The following is a 23636-nucleotide window of genomic DNA, read 5'->3' as shown; positions in this document are numbered from 1 at the left end:
CTGTTGAGCAAATGCTTTTGGGCCGCAAGTGGGACAGTGTATCCATGGTCTACACGCAAGCCCAACTAGATATGGACCTCTTATAATGGGTTGGGTTGTTGGTCAACGTATGTTCACATGGGCAAGGTACAGATTCATAGTGGGGGACTTAGGAATAGGAATGCTAAACGGTAACCATATCCATGGAAATATTCATAACTGTATCCGTTAGGATACAAATATGATCACTCAAATCTATAACCGATAAGATATGATTATATATATGGTTTTTATTTCCTTTTTGAATCCTTTTTACAGTTACTTTTAATTCTTAGAGTTACATTGCGTATAGTTGGTAGGATTTCACTAAAGTGATTTGAGTATTTTTTTTTTGACTGAAAAACAAGGGTTATACCCTGTTCATTAAAAACGAAAGTATGTTAAGTGATTTGAGTATTTTGATTTGAGCATTCACTTGAAAATACTCAACCTTCTCCTTGGATGATCATGGATCCATTCCAACATGCTCGTCCCCTCAACACTTCATCTGTGTGTCAAATACATTGATGGATAGGGAATCCAACAAAGAGAGTGAAATATCCGAATCCGTATCCGAAATATCCGAATTCATATTGGTCATACTATTATACTAGTTTTATTTCTTAGATTATGGATTTGAGATTAGTTTAGATGATCAAAATGTCTAATCCTACCTTTTCAGATATAACGAACATATTAAAGGACATTTTTGTAGACATAGACCAAATATATATATTTTTAAATATTATATAAGTTTCTTCGAAGGACATTTTTGTAGACATAGACCAAATATATATATTTTTAAATATTATATAAGTTTCTTATATATATATATATTCGTATCCATATCCGATTTTAGCAGATATGGGTATGAATTTTCCTTACCAAGATATATCCGTAACCATATTTATACCTGTGATCGGTAGACAGACATGGATATGATAAATATCATATCCGAGCTGTATCTGGATCGAATTAGAATATATTGTTTACAATAATATTCTTCTTGATTCATTTCTTAACACTGGTTCATGACATCTTTTTAATTAATATTACAATATATATTATTCAATATAAGACACAAAACAATTATTCATATACTCATATCTCATTCTATTTGAATAGAGCATTCTTAGTAATTTTCTTCGTTGAAAATCCTCTTTCAACATTTCTCGTTGCAACAAACAAGATTAATGCCAACTTCACCCATTAATTGTACACTAGAAGATAGAAGTATCCATTCCATTCAACCAACTTCTTAGCAACTTCACTGTTTTCTTAAATTTCAGAAAAAACACAGATGAGTAGCTACATAAGAGATGTAATTCTCAAGTTAATCGCAAGCAGAAACTTAGGAGAGCTCATGTTCACTATAAAAGCCCTACAATTTAGCACCCTATCATCTTATAATTATTTTTTTACAAATTAATTAATATTCCAACTTTTTTTATTTGATTGGCCGCGGTGGAAGCAAGGCCCTCTTGGCCCTCGATCACCTGGGCCCGCCCCATTCATCGCATATCGCTCAACACTATATTCACTTTTTGTTTCCATGAATCCATTTTCTTTCTTTTTTTGTTTTGTTTTGTTTTTTTTATTGTTTTTTGTGGGGATGGCTCACAGATTTATTATTCGGCGAAGACTTGGTTGCGCATGTTGGTCCTTTTTAAGCTTAATTATGGCCTTGACAATTAGGGTCTCACATGGAATAATTTGCTGATGTAACAACTCTTAATTAAGCAATGGATGTCACAACAATGGTAAATTTCATATTTCCTCTGTCTATCATGCCATCTCTCCTGCAGCAAATGTACCCTGGTCGAACACAGTATGGGGAGGATTGCACTATCCCAAACATTCAGTGATTTTATGGCTTGTTATCCTCTCAAGGCTTTTGACTAAGGAAAGGTTGTGTAGCATGGGAATACTGAATTCAAATCAGTGTATCCTGTGTGCTAACTCTACCAGTCAATTAGAATCCTGTAGGCACCTGTTCTTCGAATGCCTTTATACTTCTGATGAGTGGAACAAAATGATGGGTTGGTTGGATTATACATGGAGATCATGCAACTGGGATCAGGTGATAGACTGGTATACTAATAACTTGAGGGGGTTTGGTTTCATAAAGAAGTTAAAGAGAATGATTTTGTCAGCAACAGTTTACTGGATATGGAAGGAAAGGAATATGAGGATTTTCCAGCAAAAAAGCCGGAGTTCTGATCAGCTTGTTAGAGAAATAAAAATTTCAATACTCCAAAAGATACTTCATGAAGATGTTCCTGAGCATTTGAGAGATAGAGTAGAAAAATTGTAAACAGATTGAGTTTTTTCTTCAGTTTTGGTTGCTAGACTATTTTCTAGCAGATTTTTGATGTACTCTCATTTCAAAATTTGGTAAATGAATATATTCTATTTCATCGACCAAAAAAAAAAACTCTTAATTAAGCAATGAATTTCACTGTCCATGCAACTACCCAAAAGGAAAATGGACTTTTATGTGTTTTGTCTTTTGAGAAAGACTATATGAAGTCTGCGTAATTTCTCTTTCAATCTACATCACATGTAGTCATATCTCGCTCCATCGATGGGAACAAATATGGGAGGACTTAGACTTTTGGTCACCAAATACTTTTTCACGTTTATCGCGGCTCTCCCTCTAGCTGCCCTCGTGTTGCAAATTTTCATCATTACTGTAATTTTCAAGAAAAAGAAGAAAAAATCTATCAAAATTGAATATCTTGTAAATTCATTTTTGCTTGACTAAGCCTATAACTTTTCTATACCGGGAAAAAAAGAAAGAAAAGAAAATACTGTTTACTTATGTTAATTGTTTCATATATATGGATTTATTCAACATCTTATCTCTTGTTAGATGTCAAAGGTCCCGTCGCTATACCAAAATTTCAAAGATATGGGAGGGTTGCTGGTTAAAATTTTCCCGCAAGTAAAACTCCCTTTTTATTGGCGGAAATCAGGATATCAATTTTTTTTTTTAATCTTTTAGATTCATTGTTGGTGGAATTTTTTCTTTTCTTTTTTTTTTAAATTGTTAGGTGGAAATCGAACATGTGTTGCCCTGCTACCATGTCAAAGATTCCAGTTACTCCTAACTTATATTGTGGGTTATAATTTTGTACTCTAAAAGAGATAATTCATGTTATGTAGCTACTAGCTAGTACTGACCACTGTTAATCAAAATAAAAAAAATGTAAGCATAAACAATAAATCTATTTATTTCTTCCATCATTTTGGCTAAAATAACAGCCACAAATTGATCTTCATTATTTCAGTATTCTGAAGTTATCGAGGCAGCTCTCAGAGTTGAGACCTCGGTTCCAAAACTCCTCATAGTACTCAGAATAGGAATAGCTTCGATAAACTGCAGGATGCACATCATCAGTAAGTGAACATGGAGGTTTGATCACAGCATCTGGAGACGGGCAGTAGAAAGTTGGGATGGAGATTCTATGACTGTTGCTGTTCACAATGGCTCTGTGGAGCACACTTTTATATCGGCCATTGCTAAGTACCTGCATTAATACATAAGTTATTAATGTTGAGATTTTGGTCCTTAATTATTAATGTTCATCAACCTCAATTATTTCAGTACTATTGATAAACCTCTCCTACATGAAATCAAAGTTATATTATGGTGTTGCGTATATATTTGAGATCATGCCTAATGTTTTTCATTTAATCCCAAGCCTCTTAAGATGCAAATATTTCGTTTGTTAAGAAAATCTCATAAAATTGAAGAAAATAGTTCTCAGCATCTACATTGAACATGCCCTCATGAAAACTTTAGAGTTCCAGTGTAATGATTAGGAACATTAAGACCCAGGTTCAAACTTTGCTGACCCGCAAATTTAATGTGGATTTAGAAAACAATATTATTGCCTCCTGAATTCAGGTTTCAACCCATAGAAAAGGGTGCTCAACCCGCAAGGACATGTTATAATATAAAACTATAACCCTTAATTTTTACCAAAACTTCAGAGTTTTGGTGTAATGGTTAGGGACATTAAGAATGAGAAACTTAAATAGTTATATTCCTCTAGATGTTAGGAAGGAAAAAAAAATCATTTTAAAAATATTTTTTCCTTTAGATATTACAAGACTTTTATTTATTTATTTAGTTTATTCTGTACTTTTTTGATGTCATTTTATATTATAAACTAGTTGTTACCAGTGCAAAGCACGGGATTAGATTAATATTCTTGTATGCATATTACCTTTAGATAAAGAGAGAGGATAAAAAACAGGATTTTTTGGAAAGAAATTAAGATCAAAATGAATAATTTATAGAAAAATGAAAAACAAAGAATATAGATTTCCAAGATGTGAAGAGCAATGGATCAAGATGATGTAGTAAATTTTTTTTTATTAGTTATTAAATATTAGAGCCCTTAGAATTTGCCGAATGGAAAAATATGCAACCAGATTTTTACTTGATTAGCCGAAATGGGTTCAACTGGTCCAAAAGGGGAGAAGAAGACTAGATCTATGGTGGAAATCCTGAGTTCTGCCATTCCAGTGAAGGATCGAGTATGTATAAATCGATTACCAAGTGATTCCGACAATCAGCTTATGCAGGCATCAGATTTTCTTCCCACTCCTGGATCTGGAAGATCTGCTAGGGTATCATGGGCAGATGAGATGGATAATGGTAAAACTCTGTTAATTCTTCTTTAAATCATGAGTTTCAGAAATCGCTTAGTGATTCAAGGCATAAATCGATCCTGTCTAGTAAAAAGGTTACTGTTACATTGAATGCGGAAGTAAATAATACTATAGATCCAACTTTAAACAAAGAAACTCCGCTGTCTTTGAATAAATCTGTGAATTCTGAGCTGGAAAAGGGGGGAAAATCTGATCCATTGAATACTGGTTCTCCGTCTGGTGGAAATACTGAACAGCAAAAAGCTAAGATTTCGGCTGAGGCAAATGATATAAAATCTGATAAAAGCTGGGCTAGTTTGTTTGCAGACAACAGAAAAATAGAAATTGGGATGAATCTCAACTATATTCCCACTGGAAAAAAATGATTCAATTTCTTTTGATGATGATGAATGGAATGAAGATGTTTTAATATGGCAATCTTCACTAGTATGCCAAGTTATGGGATTGAATGTAAAATTCAAGGCTATGGAGAATTATGTACAAAAAACATGGAAGAAATTTATGCCGGAGGTCTTCTTACTCAAGCCTGGTATTTTTCTGATCAAATTCAAGAATATTGATGAGCTAAATGAGATTCTGTGTTCAGGACCTTGGTTCTTTGGTTCAAGACCGTTGTTATTAAAGCAGTGGTCTAATGGAGATGATATTGAGAAGATAAATGATAATATATATCCTATGTGGATTCAATTCCCATATCTAAGGCTCAATTTGTGGAATGCAAAAAGTATTTCTAAAATTGCTAGTGCAATTGGATGCCCAATTGCTACTGACAGATTGACTGCAAACAAACAGCGTTTGGCTTATGCGAGGGTGCTAGTTGAGGTTAAAATGCCATCCCCACTCCCTGACAAGATCACCATTTTAGGTCCTAATGATGAATTTAAACCTAAGTGGTGTGATTCATGTAAACAGGTTGGACATGACACAAAAACCTGTAGGAGGAGAGTGCAAACTCAAAAATGGATTCCTAAGCAAGGCCAGTTTCAAAAATCTGATGATATTGGGAAAGGAAAAATTATTATTGGAAATGATACTACAATACCTTCAAACACCAGTTATCAGGAAGATGATAGCAGTGATAAGGCTGTGCATAATTCTGATACAGAGGGTGAAAAAAGTAATTGTTTGATAAATGAGAAGGCAAATATTAGTGAGAGTACAAATACTGCAAACCCAGAACAACAAGTAGTGCATAATGGTGTGCATGTTGTGCATTCAGAACAGCAAGCAGTGCATAGTGCCGTGCATGCTATGCAGGTTAGGGAGAATATCACAGGCAGTATCTGTTCTATGGGTTCTGCATCAGGGAATAAGCCTTGGATTCATGTTCAAAAAGGTTTAAAAAATAAGAATATCATTCCTAGAAATTCTTTTACTGTTCTGGATATCTTGGATATTGATCCCTCTACATTAGATAGAGGGGGAGAGCAATGATGAATCTTGCCTTTTGGAATGTTAGAGGATTAAACAAATCCTCTAAACAACACTTGGTGAGAAACTTCATATCCCAATATCATCTATCCTATATAGCTCTTCTTGAAACAAAAATAAAGAGTGGTAAGCTTCTTCAGGCAGGAAAAAAAATTGCAGGAAATTGGAATTGGTATTCAAATGTCAATAATCAAAGATCAGCCAGGATCTTAATCATGTGGGATTCACAAAAATTGGATGTTCAGGTTATCTCCATGTCTGATCAAAGTATCACAAGTAAAGTGGTATCTTCTGATGGGAGAACAGAATGCATAATTACATCTGTATATGGCTTTAATCATTTGGAGGCTAGGAAAGGGCTATGGAATGAATTGAAGGCTATACAACCTTCATTGAGAAATGATCCTTGGATCATGTGTGGGGATTTCAACTCAATTATAAATGGTGAGGAAAAGCTGGGAGGTGCAACTGTCACTGAATCTGAAACAAAAGACTTTAAGGATTTTATTGAAGACTGTCATCTCAATCATCTTAAAACAACTGGATGTTTTTACACATGGAGCAATAAGCAGGATCAAGACACTAGAGTGTGGTGCAGATTGGATAGGGCCTTGGTGAATGATTCATGGCTAAACATGTTCAATGCCAGTCAGGTGGAATTTCTACTTCCTCATTTTTCTGACCATTCCCCTGCCTTGGTTTCTCTTTTCCAGGAAAGTTCAATTGGGAAGAAGCCTTTCAGGTTCTTCAATATGTGGTCTAAGCATGATAGCTACATCCCCACTGTATCTAATATCTGGCAAACTAAAGTTAAGGGATGCAAAATGTTTACAGTCTGTAGGAGGCTTAAGATGATGAGAGCTGCTCTTAAGGAGTTAAACAAAAAGCATTATTATAACATCAGTGAGCAGGTTATCAGAGCCAAACTAGCTCTTGATGAGGCTCAATGTGCTCTTCAGTTGAATCCTCTAAATCCAACGTATATTATGAAGGAGAAGGATTGTATGGCAAGGTACAATAACCTCCTGGACTGTGAGCTCTCTTTTCTGCAACAAAAAGCCAGGATTAAATGGAGTGTGCAAGGAGATAGGTGCACAAACTTTTTCCACTCCAGGATAAAAGCAAATAGACACAATAATAAGGTGTTAGTCCTTTACAACACCTTAGGGCAAAGGATTACTGACCTAGAGGAGATTGCAAATGAAATGATTGATTTCTTCAAGGGTCTTTTGGGAGTTGCTCCAGTTACAACAATGCCTGACTCTCAAGTTATTCAAGCTGGACCTTGTTTGACTGAAACACAAGCTAATTCTCTTACTAGACCTGTTACTAAAGAAGAGATAAAGAACACTATTTTTTTCAATGGATGAGAACAAGGCACCTGGGCCAAATGGATATGGTGTTGCATTTTATAAGTCTGCTTGGCCAGTAATAGGGGAGGAGGTGATGCTAGCTATTGAAGAATTTTTCAAAAATGGGAAACTGTTGGGTATGGTTAATTCTACTGCTATTACACTTATACCAAAGAAGAAATGTCCAGTATCCCCAGCTGATTTCAGGCCCATATCCTATTGCAATTGCATATATAAATTCATTTAAAAAATCCTTGTGAATAGGATTAAACCAATTATGGGGAGTATTGTAAATGGAGCACAGAGTGCTTTTGTCAAAGGTAGACAAATCACAAGTAACATCTCCTTGGCTCATGAGCTTGTTAAAAGTTATAGTAGAAAGAACATATCCCCAAGAATCATGATGAACATTGATATCAGGAAAGCATTCGACACAATAAGCTGGGACTTTATAAGGATGATGCTAGAAGGTTTGAAGTTTCCAAAGAAATATATTAGCTGGATAATGGCCTGTATAACTTCACCAAGATTCTCTATATCTCTGAATGGTTCGCTGCAAGGCTATTTTGAAGGAAAGAGGGGCTTAAGGCAAGGTGACCCTTTATCACCATACCTCTTCATACTTGGGATGGAATACTTATCAAGGAGATTAGAGATGTTAAATAATGACAGGATGTTCAAGTATCACCCAAGGTGTGGAAATCTCAAAATCACACATCTCATCTTTGCGGATGACCTGCTACTATTTGCTAAAGGTGATTTTGTTTCAGTCCAAAAATTGTTTCAATGTGTTAGAGACTTCAGTGCTGCAACAGGTTTGGAAGCAAACATGGAAAAATGTTCTATCTACTTTGGAGGGGTTGATGATGCAACCAAAACACAAATCAAAAATTTCCTGGGGTTTTTTGAAGGAGTTATACCATTCAAATATTTAGGGGTTCCTCTCATCTGTAAGAGGTTATCATATGTGGATTGCAACCCATTGATAGATAATATTACAAATCAGCTCAAGAAGTGGACAAGACATTCAAATCTGTCATATGCAGGAAGGGTTCAAGTGATAAAAAGTGTGATTTTGGGTATTCAAAACTATTGGACGTCAAATTTCATTCTGCCAGTAAAAGTAGTGAAGAAGATTGATGAAATATGTAGGCAATTCTTGTGGGGAAAGTCTGAAAACTCCTACAAAACTCCTTTGGTCTCTTGGGATAAGGTGTGCTGTGGGAAAAAGCAAGGAGGATTGGGAATCTACTCTGCATATTCTTGGAACCTGGCAAATGCTATGAGGAGTTTATGGTATATACATATAAACAAGGAAATACTATGGGTGAAATGGATTAATGGGAACTATTTAAAACATGGAGATGTATGGAATGTCAGAGCTAAAAGTGGAGACTCCTGGATGTGGAAACAGATCCTCAGGTGTAGAGATAAGGCTTTGAATGAAGTTGGGGGTATTGACAATCTGAAACTTTTGCTTGGTAACTGTTACATAAACTCTAAAACCAAGTTGTCAGCAGTATACTCTGCATTCTCTCCTGAAAATCAACAGGTTCCCTGGTTTAATACGGTATGGGGGAAACTAAATTACCCTAGGCACTCATTTGTGCTATGGCTTGCAGTACTGAACAGACTTCAAACACAAGACAGGTTGTTAAGAAGAGGAATTATCAGTACAAACAGCTGTCTTCTGTGTGCAGGAATTGAGAACAGAGAGCATATATTCTTTGATTGCAGTTATTCAAGAGATGTATGGTTAGCTATCATCAACTGGCTTAAGTTTGATTGGCAAACATGTAATTGGAGTATATTGTTGAACTGGTATAACACAAGGCAGATGGGGAAAGGATTCAAGAAACAGATTAAGAGACTTGCTCTTGCGGCTACTGTGTATAGGATTTGGGAAGAAAGGAATGGAAGAAGCTTCAAACAGAGGTTCAAGAGAACAGATCAACTGGTGAAGATCATCAAAACAGATATATACACAATCTGTTTAAATAGTCAAATTTCAGATGTACATAAAGATTGGCTGATATCTCTATGATTCAGCTATTTTTTGTTTTTTGAAACAGTTTCTCAACTTGAGATAGAGATGTACATAATTTCCATATTTTTGGTAAATGAATAAAAATTTTTCATTGACCAAAAAAAAAGATGATGTGCATCACTCAATTATTATCTATTCCCTCCTAACATGTTAGTTTTCTTGATTACCTGTCAACTGTCAATCATGGTTAATTAATAGATTGGATGGATTATATCACAGAGGGATCTTATATGCATGATATTTTGGTAGGGACTAATATCAAAACAAATCTTCTTTAACCGGATTTTTTGGTGCTCCATTTCACGGTTAACAGACCTATAAGAGGTTTGCAAGGGGATGAATGGGAGAAGATGTGAGTCTGAAATATGTTTGAGTTTATAAATTAAATTAAATATGTAAACTAATTTTAAATTTAATTTATTGATTTGAGGGACTAATATCAAAATATTAAAGATTTGAGGGTCTAGTTTCAAAATTTTCTAACAGGTGGTTAACTTTTGGGCCTACCTGACCATTAAGTCAAAAAAAAAAAAAAGGGACAAGAAAAAAAATATCAAAGCGGTGAAAGAAATCAAGAAAAATAAAACCAATCTGATAGTTTAGCCCTTTTTTTTTAATTAGCATGGAATTTTGCTGCTTCATATTACAAATGTGTAGTTCAAACATGCATGATGCTAGTTCCCTCTAACAAGTTTGATTTCTTATTGTGAACCTTTAACCTCTCCCATCACAATATATAAAAATTCAACCAAAATAAGATAAAAAAAATCGACATTTCTGACTGAGTTATTATACCTGTATTTGATCTCCGATGTTGATGACCAACGCATTGGGATCAGGGTCCACCGCGACCCACTTATCGTTCCTGAGCACTTGGAGGCCAGAGACCCCATCTTGAAGAAGAAGAGTGATGACATTGGGATCTTTGTGGGCTGGCAATCCATAGGTGAGCTCAGGTTGAGGGCATGGAGGGTAGTAGTTTATGGCCATATGCTGCCCATGGCTCCCTAATGCTTTGTTTAAGTACTCTCTTTCAAGTCCTAAGCTCTCTGATATTGCTTCCATTATCCTCAAAGCTAGTTCCCTAACCTTGGTACAGTACTCACTTACAACCTCCCTGCAACAAGAACTCATATCATAAAGGATTAATTGATGAAAGCGTAAGAAAATCCCCATATTCAAGAAAAAGGAAATTCCTAATTTAATTAAATTTTGTTTCGTTCTAGTTACAAACTAGAACAAATAGGAAGTTTTCTACAATATTCTCTCCGCTAGAGTAGACAGAGTATAATACGTACTAGTGATATCTTATACCAGTTTAGATTGTGAATTTTTAGGTATTAGGAAACTTTACTATAAGCAAAATTAAGGTGGTTTAATTCATTGAATCTTTGTACTAATCCTTTAATATGGATAGAGGAGGCATGCATGTCCGAATGCCACATAAAATGTTACGATTAATAATATTGGATACGTTAACGTCTTTGCTACAATTGAAATTAGCGTTGTATTTGTACCATAAATATACCATATTCTGTGTTGCAGCAGTACTGAGGTTAGTGAGGTTCTTAAGACATATATAAATTAGAACAATAAGAAAAAGTTAATATAGAGGCTAGAAACAACACAATAGCACAGGAGGAGTTTTTAGCCAGTAACCTTGAGGATTAGATTAATTAAATCAGTTTGGCAAATACCTAGAGGATTCAATTAATGTAGTTTAGTCAATATCTTGATTTACTTCCACAGGGTGAAGACAAGAGGAGGAGACTATAATAATTAAAGATATTCTGTTTAATTCCACTCACTAACACTCACGGTTTCGGATCCTCTCTAATTAAATGGGAATCGGAACTACTCTATTTTTTACCTTGTATCTAATATTGTTCCTTGGTATGATGCTACATGGGGAATTTGAATTACCCTAAGCATTCTTTTGTCTTGTAGTTAGCAATCTAAGGTCGTTTGCTTACAAAAGATAGAACGTGTAGAATGGGACTACTTCATTCCAATAATCGGTTCTCTTTTCTGATTCTACTATGGAAAGTCGCCATCATTTTTTTTGAATGCTCTTTGACCGTGAATGTGTGTGAAGAGCTTACAGGAAAAACTGCAGAAAAACGACTTGCGAACGGTCAACGCGAGTGGCGTGGCGGTCAACCGCAAACGTGCACGAGATTTGGAAAAGTCGCTGGACTTTTCACGGTCGACCGCGAGTAGTGCAACGATCGACCGCGAGACCCTGTAGTGGATTTATGCTTTCTGTCGTTCTGTCCGGTCGACCGCACATGGCTCTGCGGTCAACCGCGAGTCGGGCTGGACCTGAGTATTGGTTTCCTGTTCGCATTGGGTTTGTGTTTTGATATAAATTGAAACACGATTTTCTAGGGTTTTAAAACAGAGATTAGAGATTGTATTGAGCATATTGAGAGGGAAAAATTGTAAACAAGTTGAGAGATTTGGTGTAGGGTCAATTTATGAGCTTTTGTGAGATTGTAATCATTTGTACTCTCCTTGATTTAGTGGAATATCCTCATCCTCTCTCCGTGGACGTAGGAAAATTGCTGAACCACGTATATCTCTGTGTTTGGTTTGATTTGTCATATTTGAATTGAATTGTGCTCGTATGTGGTTGGTTCTCTTCTCCCGTGATAACAAATTCGTTCAATGTGCGAGCACGCTTCCACATAGATGCGCAACAATTGGTATCAGAGTTCAGATTTGAGATCTAGAATTTTGGATTAGGTAGAGGAAGATTTAGTTTGGAAGCTTGGTTCTTAGAGTTCTAGGCTTCGGTGGAGATAAGGTTTGGAGTTGTCGTTGAAGATCTCGCTTTCCTCGTGTGGTTAGGAGTTCTATTTGAAATCCAATTTAGGGTTCAGTTGGGTAATTCCTCAATCCTTTCAAAGTTTGAATCTTTCTTTGCAATTCGGAGTTTGAGAGTATGGGTGAAAAAGTTGGTGAAAGCAACAAGATGGTGAGTACAGTCCAAGTTGGTTTTCAGAACACCAAAATTAGTATGATGAAGTATGACGATAAGATCAATTTTGGTTTGTGGATGAGTGATGTTCAGGATGCACTCAATGCTTAGAATTTAGAGGAGACCATCATGGTCCATGAGAGGCCACCAAAATATGAAGATGCGATATGAGAAAAGATGAATAGGAACGCTTGTGGGGGTGATCAGATCCTATTTGGAATAAGAATTGAAGTATGATGTGATTGGGGTAACGTATGTAATAAAGATGTGGGAAATTCTCAATAATAAGTACCTTACGAAGAATGTTGAGAACCGTTTGCACTTGCTACGAAGATTGTTCAGATTTCGGATGTCCTGAGGTATCTCACTAGCGGCTCATGTGAATAACTACACTAAGTTGTTGTCGGACTTATCGAATGTTGATGAGAAGATATCAGATGAGTACAAGATGATTATTTTGTTGGGCTCCTTACCGGATGAGGAGTATGATACATTCGTGCTCACTTTGTTGAATGAGAGGTCTTCTATCAGCTATAGTGAAGTTACTAATACTTTGACAAACTATGATTTGAGGAGAAATGACAAAGAGACTTTCCGTGCTAGTACTTCAGGCGAGGTCTTGTCGACGAGAAGTAGAAGCCCATATCCGAAAGGTGGTAATAGAGGGAGGTCAAAGTCAAGAAACCGCCACCAATTAGTAATGAACTAATGTGCATTCTGCAAGGAGCAGAGACATTGGAAGAGAGACTGTCCGAAGCTCAAGGAGAAGGAGAATGACAAGAAGAAGGGCCCGAAGGCCAATGAGGTGAATGTTACGAAAGGCGATGATTCCGATGATTCGAATTTTTCTCTATTGATTACTCCGGTGGTGAAGCACTTGGATGCATCAGATTGGATGCTTGATTCTGGCGCTACTTATCTTGTGACTCCTAGGCGAGATTGATTTTCATCATTTGAGAGACTCGATGAGGGTGTTGTTATCATGGGAAATGATCAATCTTGTGGTATTTGTGGGATAGGTACCGTGAGGATTCGGATGCACGGTGGAGTAGTCCATGAATTGAAGGAGGTGAGATTTGTTCCTCAGTTGAAGAAGAATCTTTTTTCAGTTGGAGCTTTAGAGGTGAATGGATTCAAGGTGACCTTTGAGGATGCTGTAACAAAGGTTAATAAGGGATCTTTGGTGGCGATGAAGAGAGTCCGCAACCGGAACTTGTATTATCTAAAAGGGAGAACCGTGATTGGCCAGGTTGCTTCAGCTATTTCAGAGGCAGACATTAGCAGACTTTAGCATTACAGATTGTGGGCAAACAGGAGAGAAGTCACTGCAGGCGTTGTGCAAGCAAGGGCTATTAAAGGGAGCCAAGAGTGAAAAAGTTGAGTTCTGTGAGCACTGTGTTCTTGGAAAGAAGACGAAGGTGAAGTTTGGGATAACCATTCATAGGACGAGGGGCATCCTGGATTATGTGTACACGGATGTTTGGGATCCTACCAAGATTGCATCACTTGGTGGTAGACATTGGTTCATCATGTTTGTTGATTACTGTTCTAGACGTTGTTGGGTGTACACCATGGCGAAGAAGAGTGAAGTCCTAGATATATTTATGGATTAGAAAAAGATGTTGAAACTGCAGACTAGAAGAAAGATCAAGACGTTACGATCCGACAACGGTGGTGAGTACACATCAGACCCCTTTCAGCAGCTATATCAAAACGAGGGTATAGAGAGATACTTTACAGTTAGTCATACACCGTAGCAGAATGAGGTGGCAGAGAGGTTAAATCGGTCTTTACTAGAGAAGATCTGATGTTTGTTGGTGCATAGTGGTTTGGAGAATATCTTTTGGGCTGAGGCACTTTCATATGCGAGTCACTTCATTAACAGGTTGTTTTTATTTGCGAATGAGGAGAAGACCCCTATGGAGATATGGTCGGGAGAGCCAGCACACGATTATGACCAGCTCAAGATATTTAGGTGCCATGCATACTATTATGTGAAGACTGATAAGTTGGAACCTCGAGTTAGGAAGACCATATTTGTAGAATTCAAGCGTGGTGTAAAGGGATACAAGCTATGGGATCCAGTTGATAGGAAGATTGTGCTGAGTAGAGACGTCACGTTCGATGAGGCTTCTATCTTGAAGCTTCCCAGCTCTCATCAAGTGGAGAGCGACCCGACAGAGGAGATATCGCAGGTGGTGGAGATCAATGCAGCTCCACATTGTCCAAATAGTATATTATACATTAGAGTACCGACTGAGGTGATGTCAGGTGAGCACAACGATGACGAGGAGGATACGTGTATAGTTGTGCAGGATCAGGGACCGACAACTCAGGTTCAGAATTCTATTGCGGTTCGGAGACAAAGGAGAGATATACGGATGCCAGCACGATATACCGACACAGTAGTTGCATATACACTTTCGGTGGAGAGTATTGATGAGTTGGTGCCTACTATATTCAAAGAGGCTGAGTAAAGTTCAGATGCTGATTCGTGGCAGGTGGCTATGCAGGAGGAGATGAAGTCTCTTCACAAGAATAATACATGAGAGCTTGTTGAGCTTCCAAAGGGGCGGAAGGTAAATGGTTGCAAGTGGGTGTACACGAAGAAGAAGGGCATTGAGGGTACTCCATTGAGGTTTAAAGCTAGGTTGGTTGCGAATGGCTATGTACAGGAGGAAGATATTGATTATAATAAGGTTTTCTCTCTGGTGGTGAAGCATTCTTCGATTCGGATTTTGCTAACTTTGGTGGCACAGTATGGATTGGAGTTAGATCAGTTGGATGTGAAGATGATATTTCTTCATGGAGATCTTGATGAAGAAATATATATGACTCAGTCATTGGGATTCCGAGCTGCAGGGAAGGAAAACCTAGTTTGCAGGTTGAAAAAAATCTTTATACGGTTTGAAGCAGTCTTCTCGACAGTGATATAGACGATTTGATGGTTTTATGCTTGGTCATTCGTACACTCAGAGCCAGTTTGATCCTTACGTGTATTTTCGCAAGTTGAAAAGAGGTGCGTACATCTATTTGCTACTTTATATCGATGATATGTTGGTTGCCTCCATTTCCAGGTCTTCTATAGATGAGTTGAAGGCACAACTTTCAAATGAGTTTGAGATGAAAGATTTGGGTGAGGCTAAGTGTATTTTAAGGATGGAGATCGTCAGAGACAAAGAGTAAGGAAGAATTTATTTGACACAGGTGGCTTATTTGAAGAAGGTTCTACAGCGATTTCATATCAGCATGGATACGGAGCCAGTTAGTGTACCTTTGGGAGTCCATTTGAAGCTTTCAGCTGACCTTTCACTCAAGACAGTTAAAGATAGAGAGTTGATGTCGAATACTCCATATGTGAGCGTGGTTGGGAGCTTGATGTACACGATGGTATGTACGACACCAGATTTATCACAGGCGGTGAGCATGATTTCGAGATACATGCACGATCCTCGAGTGGGTCATTGGGATGCCGTGAGATGGATTTTGAGGTACATTCGAGGTACGCTCAATGTTCGTTTGGTTTATTAGTGGGACATTAGAGGTGGGCAGTTTTGCATTGGCTATATTGATTCGGATTATACCGGGAATTTAGATAAGCGTCGGTCTACTACGGGGTATGTGTTCACTTTGACCCGTGCGCCGCTGTGTTAGAGATAGACCTTACAGTCTACGGTGGCTTTGTCTACGACGGAGGCAGAGTATATGGCGATAACAGAGGCTGTGAAGGAGGCTATTTGGCTTCGAGGAATTTTAGAGGAATTTGGTATATCACAACGGTCCGTCGCTATTCATTGTGATAGTATGAGTGCTATCTATTTGGCAAAGAATTAGGTTTTTTATGCGAGGAAGAAGCATATTGACGTTCATTATCACTTCGTTCGAGATGTTCTTGAAGATGACGATGTGAAGATTGTGAAGGTCCACACGAAGGATAATTTGGCAGATATGCTCACTAAGATAGTTTCGAGCAACAAGTTTGATCATTGTTGAAACTTGTTACACATTCATGATTGTTGAGGCCGTTAACACCCATTTGGATGAACTACGGACAACTTGAACCATTGGGAGAGGGGGTACGTAGGCAACCATATTGGTACAGCCGAGTTTGGGGAGATGACGCATTGGTGCTCTTCGTTTGGTGTCGGCTCAGTTTTGAAAAAAACTTCACTGAGTTCGAGCATTGAAGAGCTTACAGGAAAAACTATAGAAAAACAACTTGGACATCTAGCGGTCAACCGCGAGTGGCGCGGCGGTCGACCACAAACGTGCACGAGATCTGGAAAAGTCTCTAGACTTTTCACGGTCGACCGCGAGTGGTGCGACGGTCGACCGCGAGACCCTATAATGGATTTATGCTTTCTGTCGTTTTGTCCGGTCGATCGCACATGGCTCTGCGGTCGACCGCGAGTCGAGCTGGGCCTGAGTATTGGTTTCCTATTTGCATTGGGTTTGTGTTTTGATATAAATTGAAACACGATTTTTTAGGGTTTTAAAACAAAGATTAGAGATTGTACTGAGCATATTGAGAGGAAGAAATTGTGAGCAAGTTGAGAGATTTGGTTTAGGGTTAATTTGTGAGCTTTTGTGAGATTGTAACCCTTTGTACTCTCCTTGATTTAGTGGAATCTCCCTCATCCTCTCCCCGTGGACATAGGCAAATTTCTGAACCACGTATATCTCTGTGTTTGGTTTGATTTGTCTTATTAGGATTGAATTGTGCTCGTGTGTGGTTGGTTCTCTTCTCCCATGATCACGGATTCGTTCGGTGTGCCAGCACGCTTCCGCATAGGCGCGCAACAGTGTGGAGCTGTATTATGAGTTGGTTTCAGTTCAATTGGAGGCCTTGTAACTGGAGTCAAACTATTGAATCGGTATACTAGTAGGTTGGAATTAAGCGAAGACAAGCGAAAAGAATGGCTTTGTCGGCTGCTGTCTATTATAGTTGGTGTGAGAGGGATGCTCGTATCTTCACCCAGAGATGATTATCAAGGGTATCAAAGTTAATGCCATGACGATCGTGTGCTCAACAGTTCTCGGCCGACAGAGTGTCTTTTTTTTTCCTTCTTTTTGGGTGTTTGGGTTTCTAATTCATAGTGAGATCTATGTTGTATTCTCAGTTATCTGAGCATCATGATGTACTTTAAACATTGCACTTGGTTGACTCGGTCGGTGTTATTAGTATACATGTTAATGGTTAGTGAATAATATCTCATACAAAGCTAAATGTAATAGGAGAAGACAAAATATTATCTACTTTCTACATATCATGAAACCCGTAGGTTATAAACCTATAATGAATGACAATTTCAGTGTTACAACTTGTTTGTAATTTGACTACTAATTAAGTAAGCTGATATGTCGGCCAGCTAGGATTAATTAAAGAGTATGCATTTTTGGAACAGATTAGAGTTTACCTAAAGTTGAAAGGGTTAGATGGCCACTCATGAACAAAATCCTCCAAGGGATAGCAATGGAGCCTTAAGTAGTCCCTCCAGCTGCTAACCTTCTCAGTCTTGACATTGAAACTTGTTGAAAGCCTTGTAGTTTTCATAAAATCATCAGAGTAGCATCTCATTCTCTCTGACTCTGGTAAGCCAAAGAAATCCCTTGAAACTTGGAGCATATCTTCAATCACTCGCTTCGGAATCCCATGGTTCTTGACCTAAAATTAGTCACGAGTACATATATAGTAATATTTCATCTAATTATATCAAAGAAAATATATCAAGAAACCAATATCTATTTTAATACTTAGTTACTTCTATCAATGCCTATATTTCAAATGCATTTAAAAGGGAAAATGGTGGCAAGTCTTTTTTACTGGAAGATATGGAGAACAAAGGGGTCTTCATAATTCATTTCTTGGCATTTTTATATCATGCGCGCATGCTATTTCAATTTTACGCTAATTAGATCATCAATTTCGTTCTTTCTTGTTTATAAAATAGGAAAGGTAAAGAATATGATGCTATAAGCAGTACATACATACGTTAATTAAAGAATGACCCTCGATTAGTCAAGAAAATGACTCATGACCTTTCACATGGGTTTTCTTTGTCCTCTCTGACGTTTTTATTTGAATTGACAAATGAAAATTTCATTTTCTAGTTTAGAGATGTAAAAATATGTCAAATTCTACCCTTTAATTACCATGAAGATCATCTTCAAGAAAATATAGTTTTTCCGTGGGAAAACTAATTAACTTTTCAATAATCATTCCTTCAGACAAATTAATGGAACTCCTCAGATACCTTAATTAACAATCTCAAGAAGCCTTTCTACCGAGTTGAATCTCAATTATTTGAACAAATTTCTTCTCTTTTAACCAATATTTTCTTACAAAATTATAGGTGGGTTAGCGCTCCTCTATGGTAGCCAAAAATAAAAATAAAAAAAAATAAAAATAAAAATAAAAAAAATAAAAAATTATGTATATAAAAACCTCCTTAGCCTAAAAACTAAAAACCTCCTTCATCCATTGGATCTAGATGAATTCAATGGCTGAGATTCAGTCAAACAGTCAACAGACACATGCATTAATTACCTCATTACCTCAACGCAGTGAATCCAGATTCACTACCTCAACGTATCTCGAATCACTATAGTGAATCCAGGTTCACTGCAGTGAATCCAGATTCACTGCGTTGATGTAATTAATGCATGTGTTTAATGAGGTAATTAATGCATGTGTCTGTTGACTGTTTGACTGAATCTTAGCTATTGGATGAAGGAGGTTTTTAGTTTTTAGGCTAAGGAGGTTTTTATTAGAACCTCTCCCTATATATATATATATTCATCCTTCTTGTCTATAACTTCTAATAGTCATAAGAAAAAATATTTTCCCATGAAAAGAGCTACTTAGTTTCCCAACCTTTCCACGCAGTACTCAAACGGAACTCCTCAACTACCTTACTAATCTTAAGAAGCCTTTTCTTTTTGGGTAAATGAAAAACAAATCTCTTTTATGACTAATTAATTTCTTACAAAATTTAGCTGGTTAATACTTCTAAGTGCTGGCCTAATATATACTTTTTTCTTAATTTCAGTAGCAGTACTTGTCACACCTCAACTCATTTTAATACGCGCGAAGATAACCTGAAAGATGCCATCATTTTGGCAAGCCAAGCCTATATCCATGGCGACCTTGCTCCGGTCTGATCCGAGGAGGCCATGGAGGTCGATGAGAGGGATCGAGTCATTGAAGACCTCCACGTCGACAAGATTAGGGCGGTCCCACACGGGCTGGACATAACTGGCTTGGACTGAGTCACAAGTCTCCGACAAAAGGTCAGTGAGTAGAGGTTTTGTGAAAGTTGCCAAGGCCATGGATGATATAAATTAAAGAAGGATAAAGATGAAATGAATGTTATCCTCAGTTGTGGTTGTGTATGTGCTATTTATAGGAGTTTCTAATGGATTATTTATGAGGAAAACATGTACAAGTGGCAAATTATTGTAACAGGTGGCCTCCCATGAGAGATTGCCCCTTGCCGACTGAATGCAAGGGATATGTAAGGTCAGATTTATATATAGGACATAATAACTAGATTTATATAAAGGGCATAATAACCTTCTTATGTCCACTTTCATTTTAAAGTATTAATTTACTTCTTTTTTCCCCTTAAACTATATTTGTGGATTCAATATGATGATTCCGTAACCTAACACTTAATATTTAATAGATTAGTAACACGATATTAAATAATCCATTGATATGCTCATTTTGTGTTACAAATCTATTAAATATCGTGGTACTAATCCATGAAAAAATGTAAAGAAAAAAAGGAAATAAATAATCTACTATGTGACTTATATGGTCATTTTGTGTCTTATATGGAAATGTAAAAAAAGGAAATAAATAATCCATGAAAAAATGTAAAAAAGGAAATAAATAATCTATTATGTGTATTATATGGTCATTTTGTGTCTTATATGGAAATGTAAAAAAAAGGAAATAAATAATCCATGAAAGAATGTAAAAAAAGGAAATAAATAATCTATTATATGTGTCTTATATTATCATTTTGTGTCTTATATGGAAATGTGAAAAAAGGAAATAAATAATCCATGAAAAAATGTAAAACTAAAAAGGAAATAATTAATTTATTATGTGTCTTATATGGTCATTTTGTGTCTTATATGGAAATGTAAAAAAAGGAAATAAATAATCCATGAAAAAAGTAAAAATAAAAAGGAAATAAATAATCTATTATGTGTCTTATATGGTCATTTTGTGTATTATATGGAAATGTTAAAAATAGGAAATAAATAATCCATGAAAAAAAGTAAAAAAAGGAAATAAATAATCTATTATGTGTCTTATATGGTCATTTTGTGTCTTATATGGAAATGTAAAAAAAAGGAAATAAATAATCCATGAAAAAATGTGAAAAAAGTAATCTATTATGTTTCTTATATGGAAATGTAAAAAAAAGGAAATAAATAATCGATGAAAAAATGTAAAAAAAGGAAATAAATAATCTATTATGTGTCTTATATGGCCATTTTGTGTCTTATATGGAAATGTAAAAAAAAGGAAATACATAATCCATGAAAAAAATGTAAAAAAAAAGAAATAAATAATCTATTATGTGACTTATATATATGGTCATTTTGTGTCTTATATGGAAATGTAAAAAAACGGAAATAAATAATCCATGAAAAGATTGAAAAAAGGAAATAAATAATCTATTATGTGTCTTATATGTTCATTTTGTGTTACTAATCTATCTCATTTTTTCATGGATTAGTAATACGTTATGGTCAATATGATAATCCATATAAGACACATATGCATAATTTAAGAAGGAAAATTGGTAAATCTATACTTTATGAGGGAACATGAGAGTTCACCAATATTTTAAGAGGGTTTTGGTCATTTTGTCCTTATATAAATGGATAAATGGATGTGTTGGTCATAAATATGTTTGACTAATACATCAAATTGGTATTTAAGATCTAGCTTAATGATACAAATTTTAGGCTTTGGATCCTTTTTATTGATCTTTAGTAATGGAACGATCATTTTTTAAATTATGGTCATTCATTAATATTGCATTATTGCATTATGTACAATTGTTTGTGACTCATTTCAAATGTAACTAATATTATAAACTTTTAGCCTTGAGTTAGCGGGTCTGTAGGTGTAAGTTAGCAGACGATCTTGCTGCTATCTTGCGCCCCCGTGTAGATTTTAATGGTGAAGGAGAAGAAAAGAAGCGGGAAAAAGATCGTAGACATTGGATTGAGACCTTCAAGCTCTTGTTTGTTAGCTCCAGAGGATCATTTTGATGCAAATTTGGAGGAAGATGATGAAGAATTCAGCCCTAAGGCTATAGGTTCAACTGGACCAAAGAGGGAAAAGATGAAGATATCGTTGGAGGAAATTCTCCGTTCCACTGATTTCATGATTGAATTGCATCATTCTTCGATTTCTCCGCTGAAGGAAGGAGTTCGTGCTCGACTTCTCAGCAATGGTGATCGCGTCAGTAGCTCCTCTAAGGTTTACTGGGTTGATGAGGTTGATTTGGAGGTGATTTCTTCTGATTCTTCTTTGCCTCAGAATCTTTCTTCTAAATATTCAGTTCTTGATTTAGATTCAGTGAAGTTGGTTGACTCAATTACTGTTCCATTGATTGACACGTACAAAATTGTTGAAAATTATTCTAATGAGTTGGTGAACGAGAAAACTATGCCTACATATGATTCTCTATCAAATAATAGGGGTAATGATTTTGTGAACTCCAATATGGAATCAGGGGAAAATGTTAAACATGTAGGCAATGGGGTGAATATGGGAAAATCTGGTGCAAAAACTAGGAAAATATTTGCTAGATTGTTTGCTGATAACAGGAAAACATGCAATGGGTTATCACTAAGCTTCATGCCATCTTTCCAATAAAAAATTACCTCATTCACTGCTAATGAATGGAAGGAAGGAGAAGATCTATGGAAAAATGCTTTAATTGGGCATGTCATATGACTGAATGTTAAATTTAAAGCAACGGAATCCTATGTTAGCAAATTATGGGGCAAGATCTCTATTCCGAAGGTCTCATTAATCAATCATGGATTATTTTTTTTTATTTTCAAACTGAGAAACAGATGAGAGATGTTCTTGAGTCAGGTCCCTAGTTCTTTGGATCTAGGCCATTGATGTTAAATCTATAGAGTATTGATGCAAAATTAGACAAAATTCAGGACTTATACTATCCATTATGGGTTCAATTTCCTAATTTGAGGCTTAATCTATGGAGTTCAACGGGCATAAGTAAGGTAGCTAGCCTTATTGGCAACCCTATTGCAATGGATAAACTCACTGCTTCAAAGCAAAGGCTTAGCTATGCTAGAGTCTTGTTGGAAGTGAAACTACCTCTAAAGGAGCCCTTACCTGATCAGCTTATCATTCAAGATCCTGATGGTAGAAATTATGCTCAGGAAGTGATTTATAAATTTAAACCAAGGTGGTGCACATTATGTAACAAAGTTAGGCATGAGACTGAGCAATGTAGAAGAAATGCTAAAAAGATTTGGGTTCCTGTTAATAGGCAAGATGCTTAGATTCCTATTGTGAATACTCAAAGAGATGATGTGAGGAAACTGAATTCTGGAATTGATGATTATAATACTAGTGCTAAGCTGAATTTTGCACATATTGCTGCAAAACAAGCTCAGGAAGGTGTAAAACATGCACAGAATTAGAATGTTATCTAGCTAGTCACTGATAGCCAGATGATTGGTGCTCAGAATATCATACCTGCTAGAGCTTTATGGGGGTCTAATTCTTTATTTTCTAGGCCAACAAAGAATCATGAAGTTGAATTTGGTGCTATTCCTGTGACAACTGGCTTAGATGCTCAGGTTTCTGGAATAGGGATTTCTGGAGCTATGGCTGGACATTCTGGGGGTAAAATTTCTGGTGCATTTTAGTATTCTTCCACTATTAATGCAACTGGTTTCTCTAGTGTCACAAAAGCTAATATTGCTAGATGGGCCAAAGTCAGTGAACATGGTAGCTTAATTCCTACAACTCAATTCTCAAATCTGAATCATCAATTATTTGATCTTGATCCCTCTAGTATTGATGGGGGGGGTATATCTCAATAAATGCATTTGGCCATTTGGA

The 23636-nt window shown here is 36.5% G+C and overlaps 1 protein-coding gene across 1 annotated transcript; it reads right to left on the bottom strand.

Annotated features, from left to right (window-relative positions):
• LOC109819504 (protein DMR6-LIKE OXYGENASE 2-like) lies at nt 3300-19837 on the bottom strand. Its single transcript, XM_020385244.1, has 4 exons — nt 19607-19837; nt 17926-18173; nt 10324-10645; nt 3300-3548 (listed from the first exon to the last, which is right to left on the bottom strand). The coding sequence occupies exons 1-4, from the start codon at nt 19835-19837 to the stop codon at nt 3300-3302; spliced, it is 1050 nt and encodes a 349-aa protein (XP_020240833.1).

The sequence above is a fragment of the Asparagus officinalis genome, chromosome 8 (assembly GCF_001876935.1).
Source record: "Asparagus officinalis chromosome 8, Aspof.V1, whole genome shotgun sequence".
Classification (NCBI taxonomy): domain Eukaryota; kingdom Viridiplantae; phylum Streptophyta; class Magnoliopsida; order Asparagales; family Asparagaceae; genus Asparagus; species Asparagus officinalis.
The sequence above is the reverse complement of the archived record's forward strand: the minus strand, read 5'-3'. Positions and strand labels throughout refer to the sequence as shown.

Excerpts from the sequence above, each read along its gene's own strand:
- LOC109819504 (XM_020385244.1), bottom strand. The coding sequence starts at position 19,837 with ATGGCCTTGGCAACTTTCACAAAACCTCTACTCACTGACCTTTTGTCG. Across the intron at positions 18,174-19,606 it reads AAAATGATGGCATCTTTCAG|GTCAAGAACCATGGGATTCC; the intron begins GTTATCTTCGCG and ends GACTAATTTTAG. Across the intron at positions 3,549-10,323 it reads ACATCGGAGATCAAATACAG|GTACTTAGCAATGGCCGATA; the intron begins GTATAATAACTC and ends GTATTAATGCAG.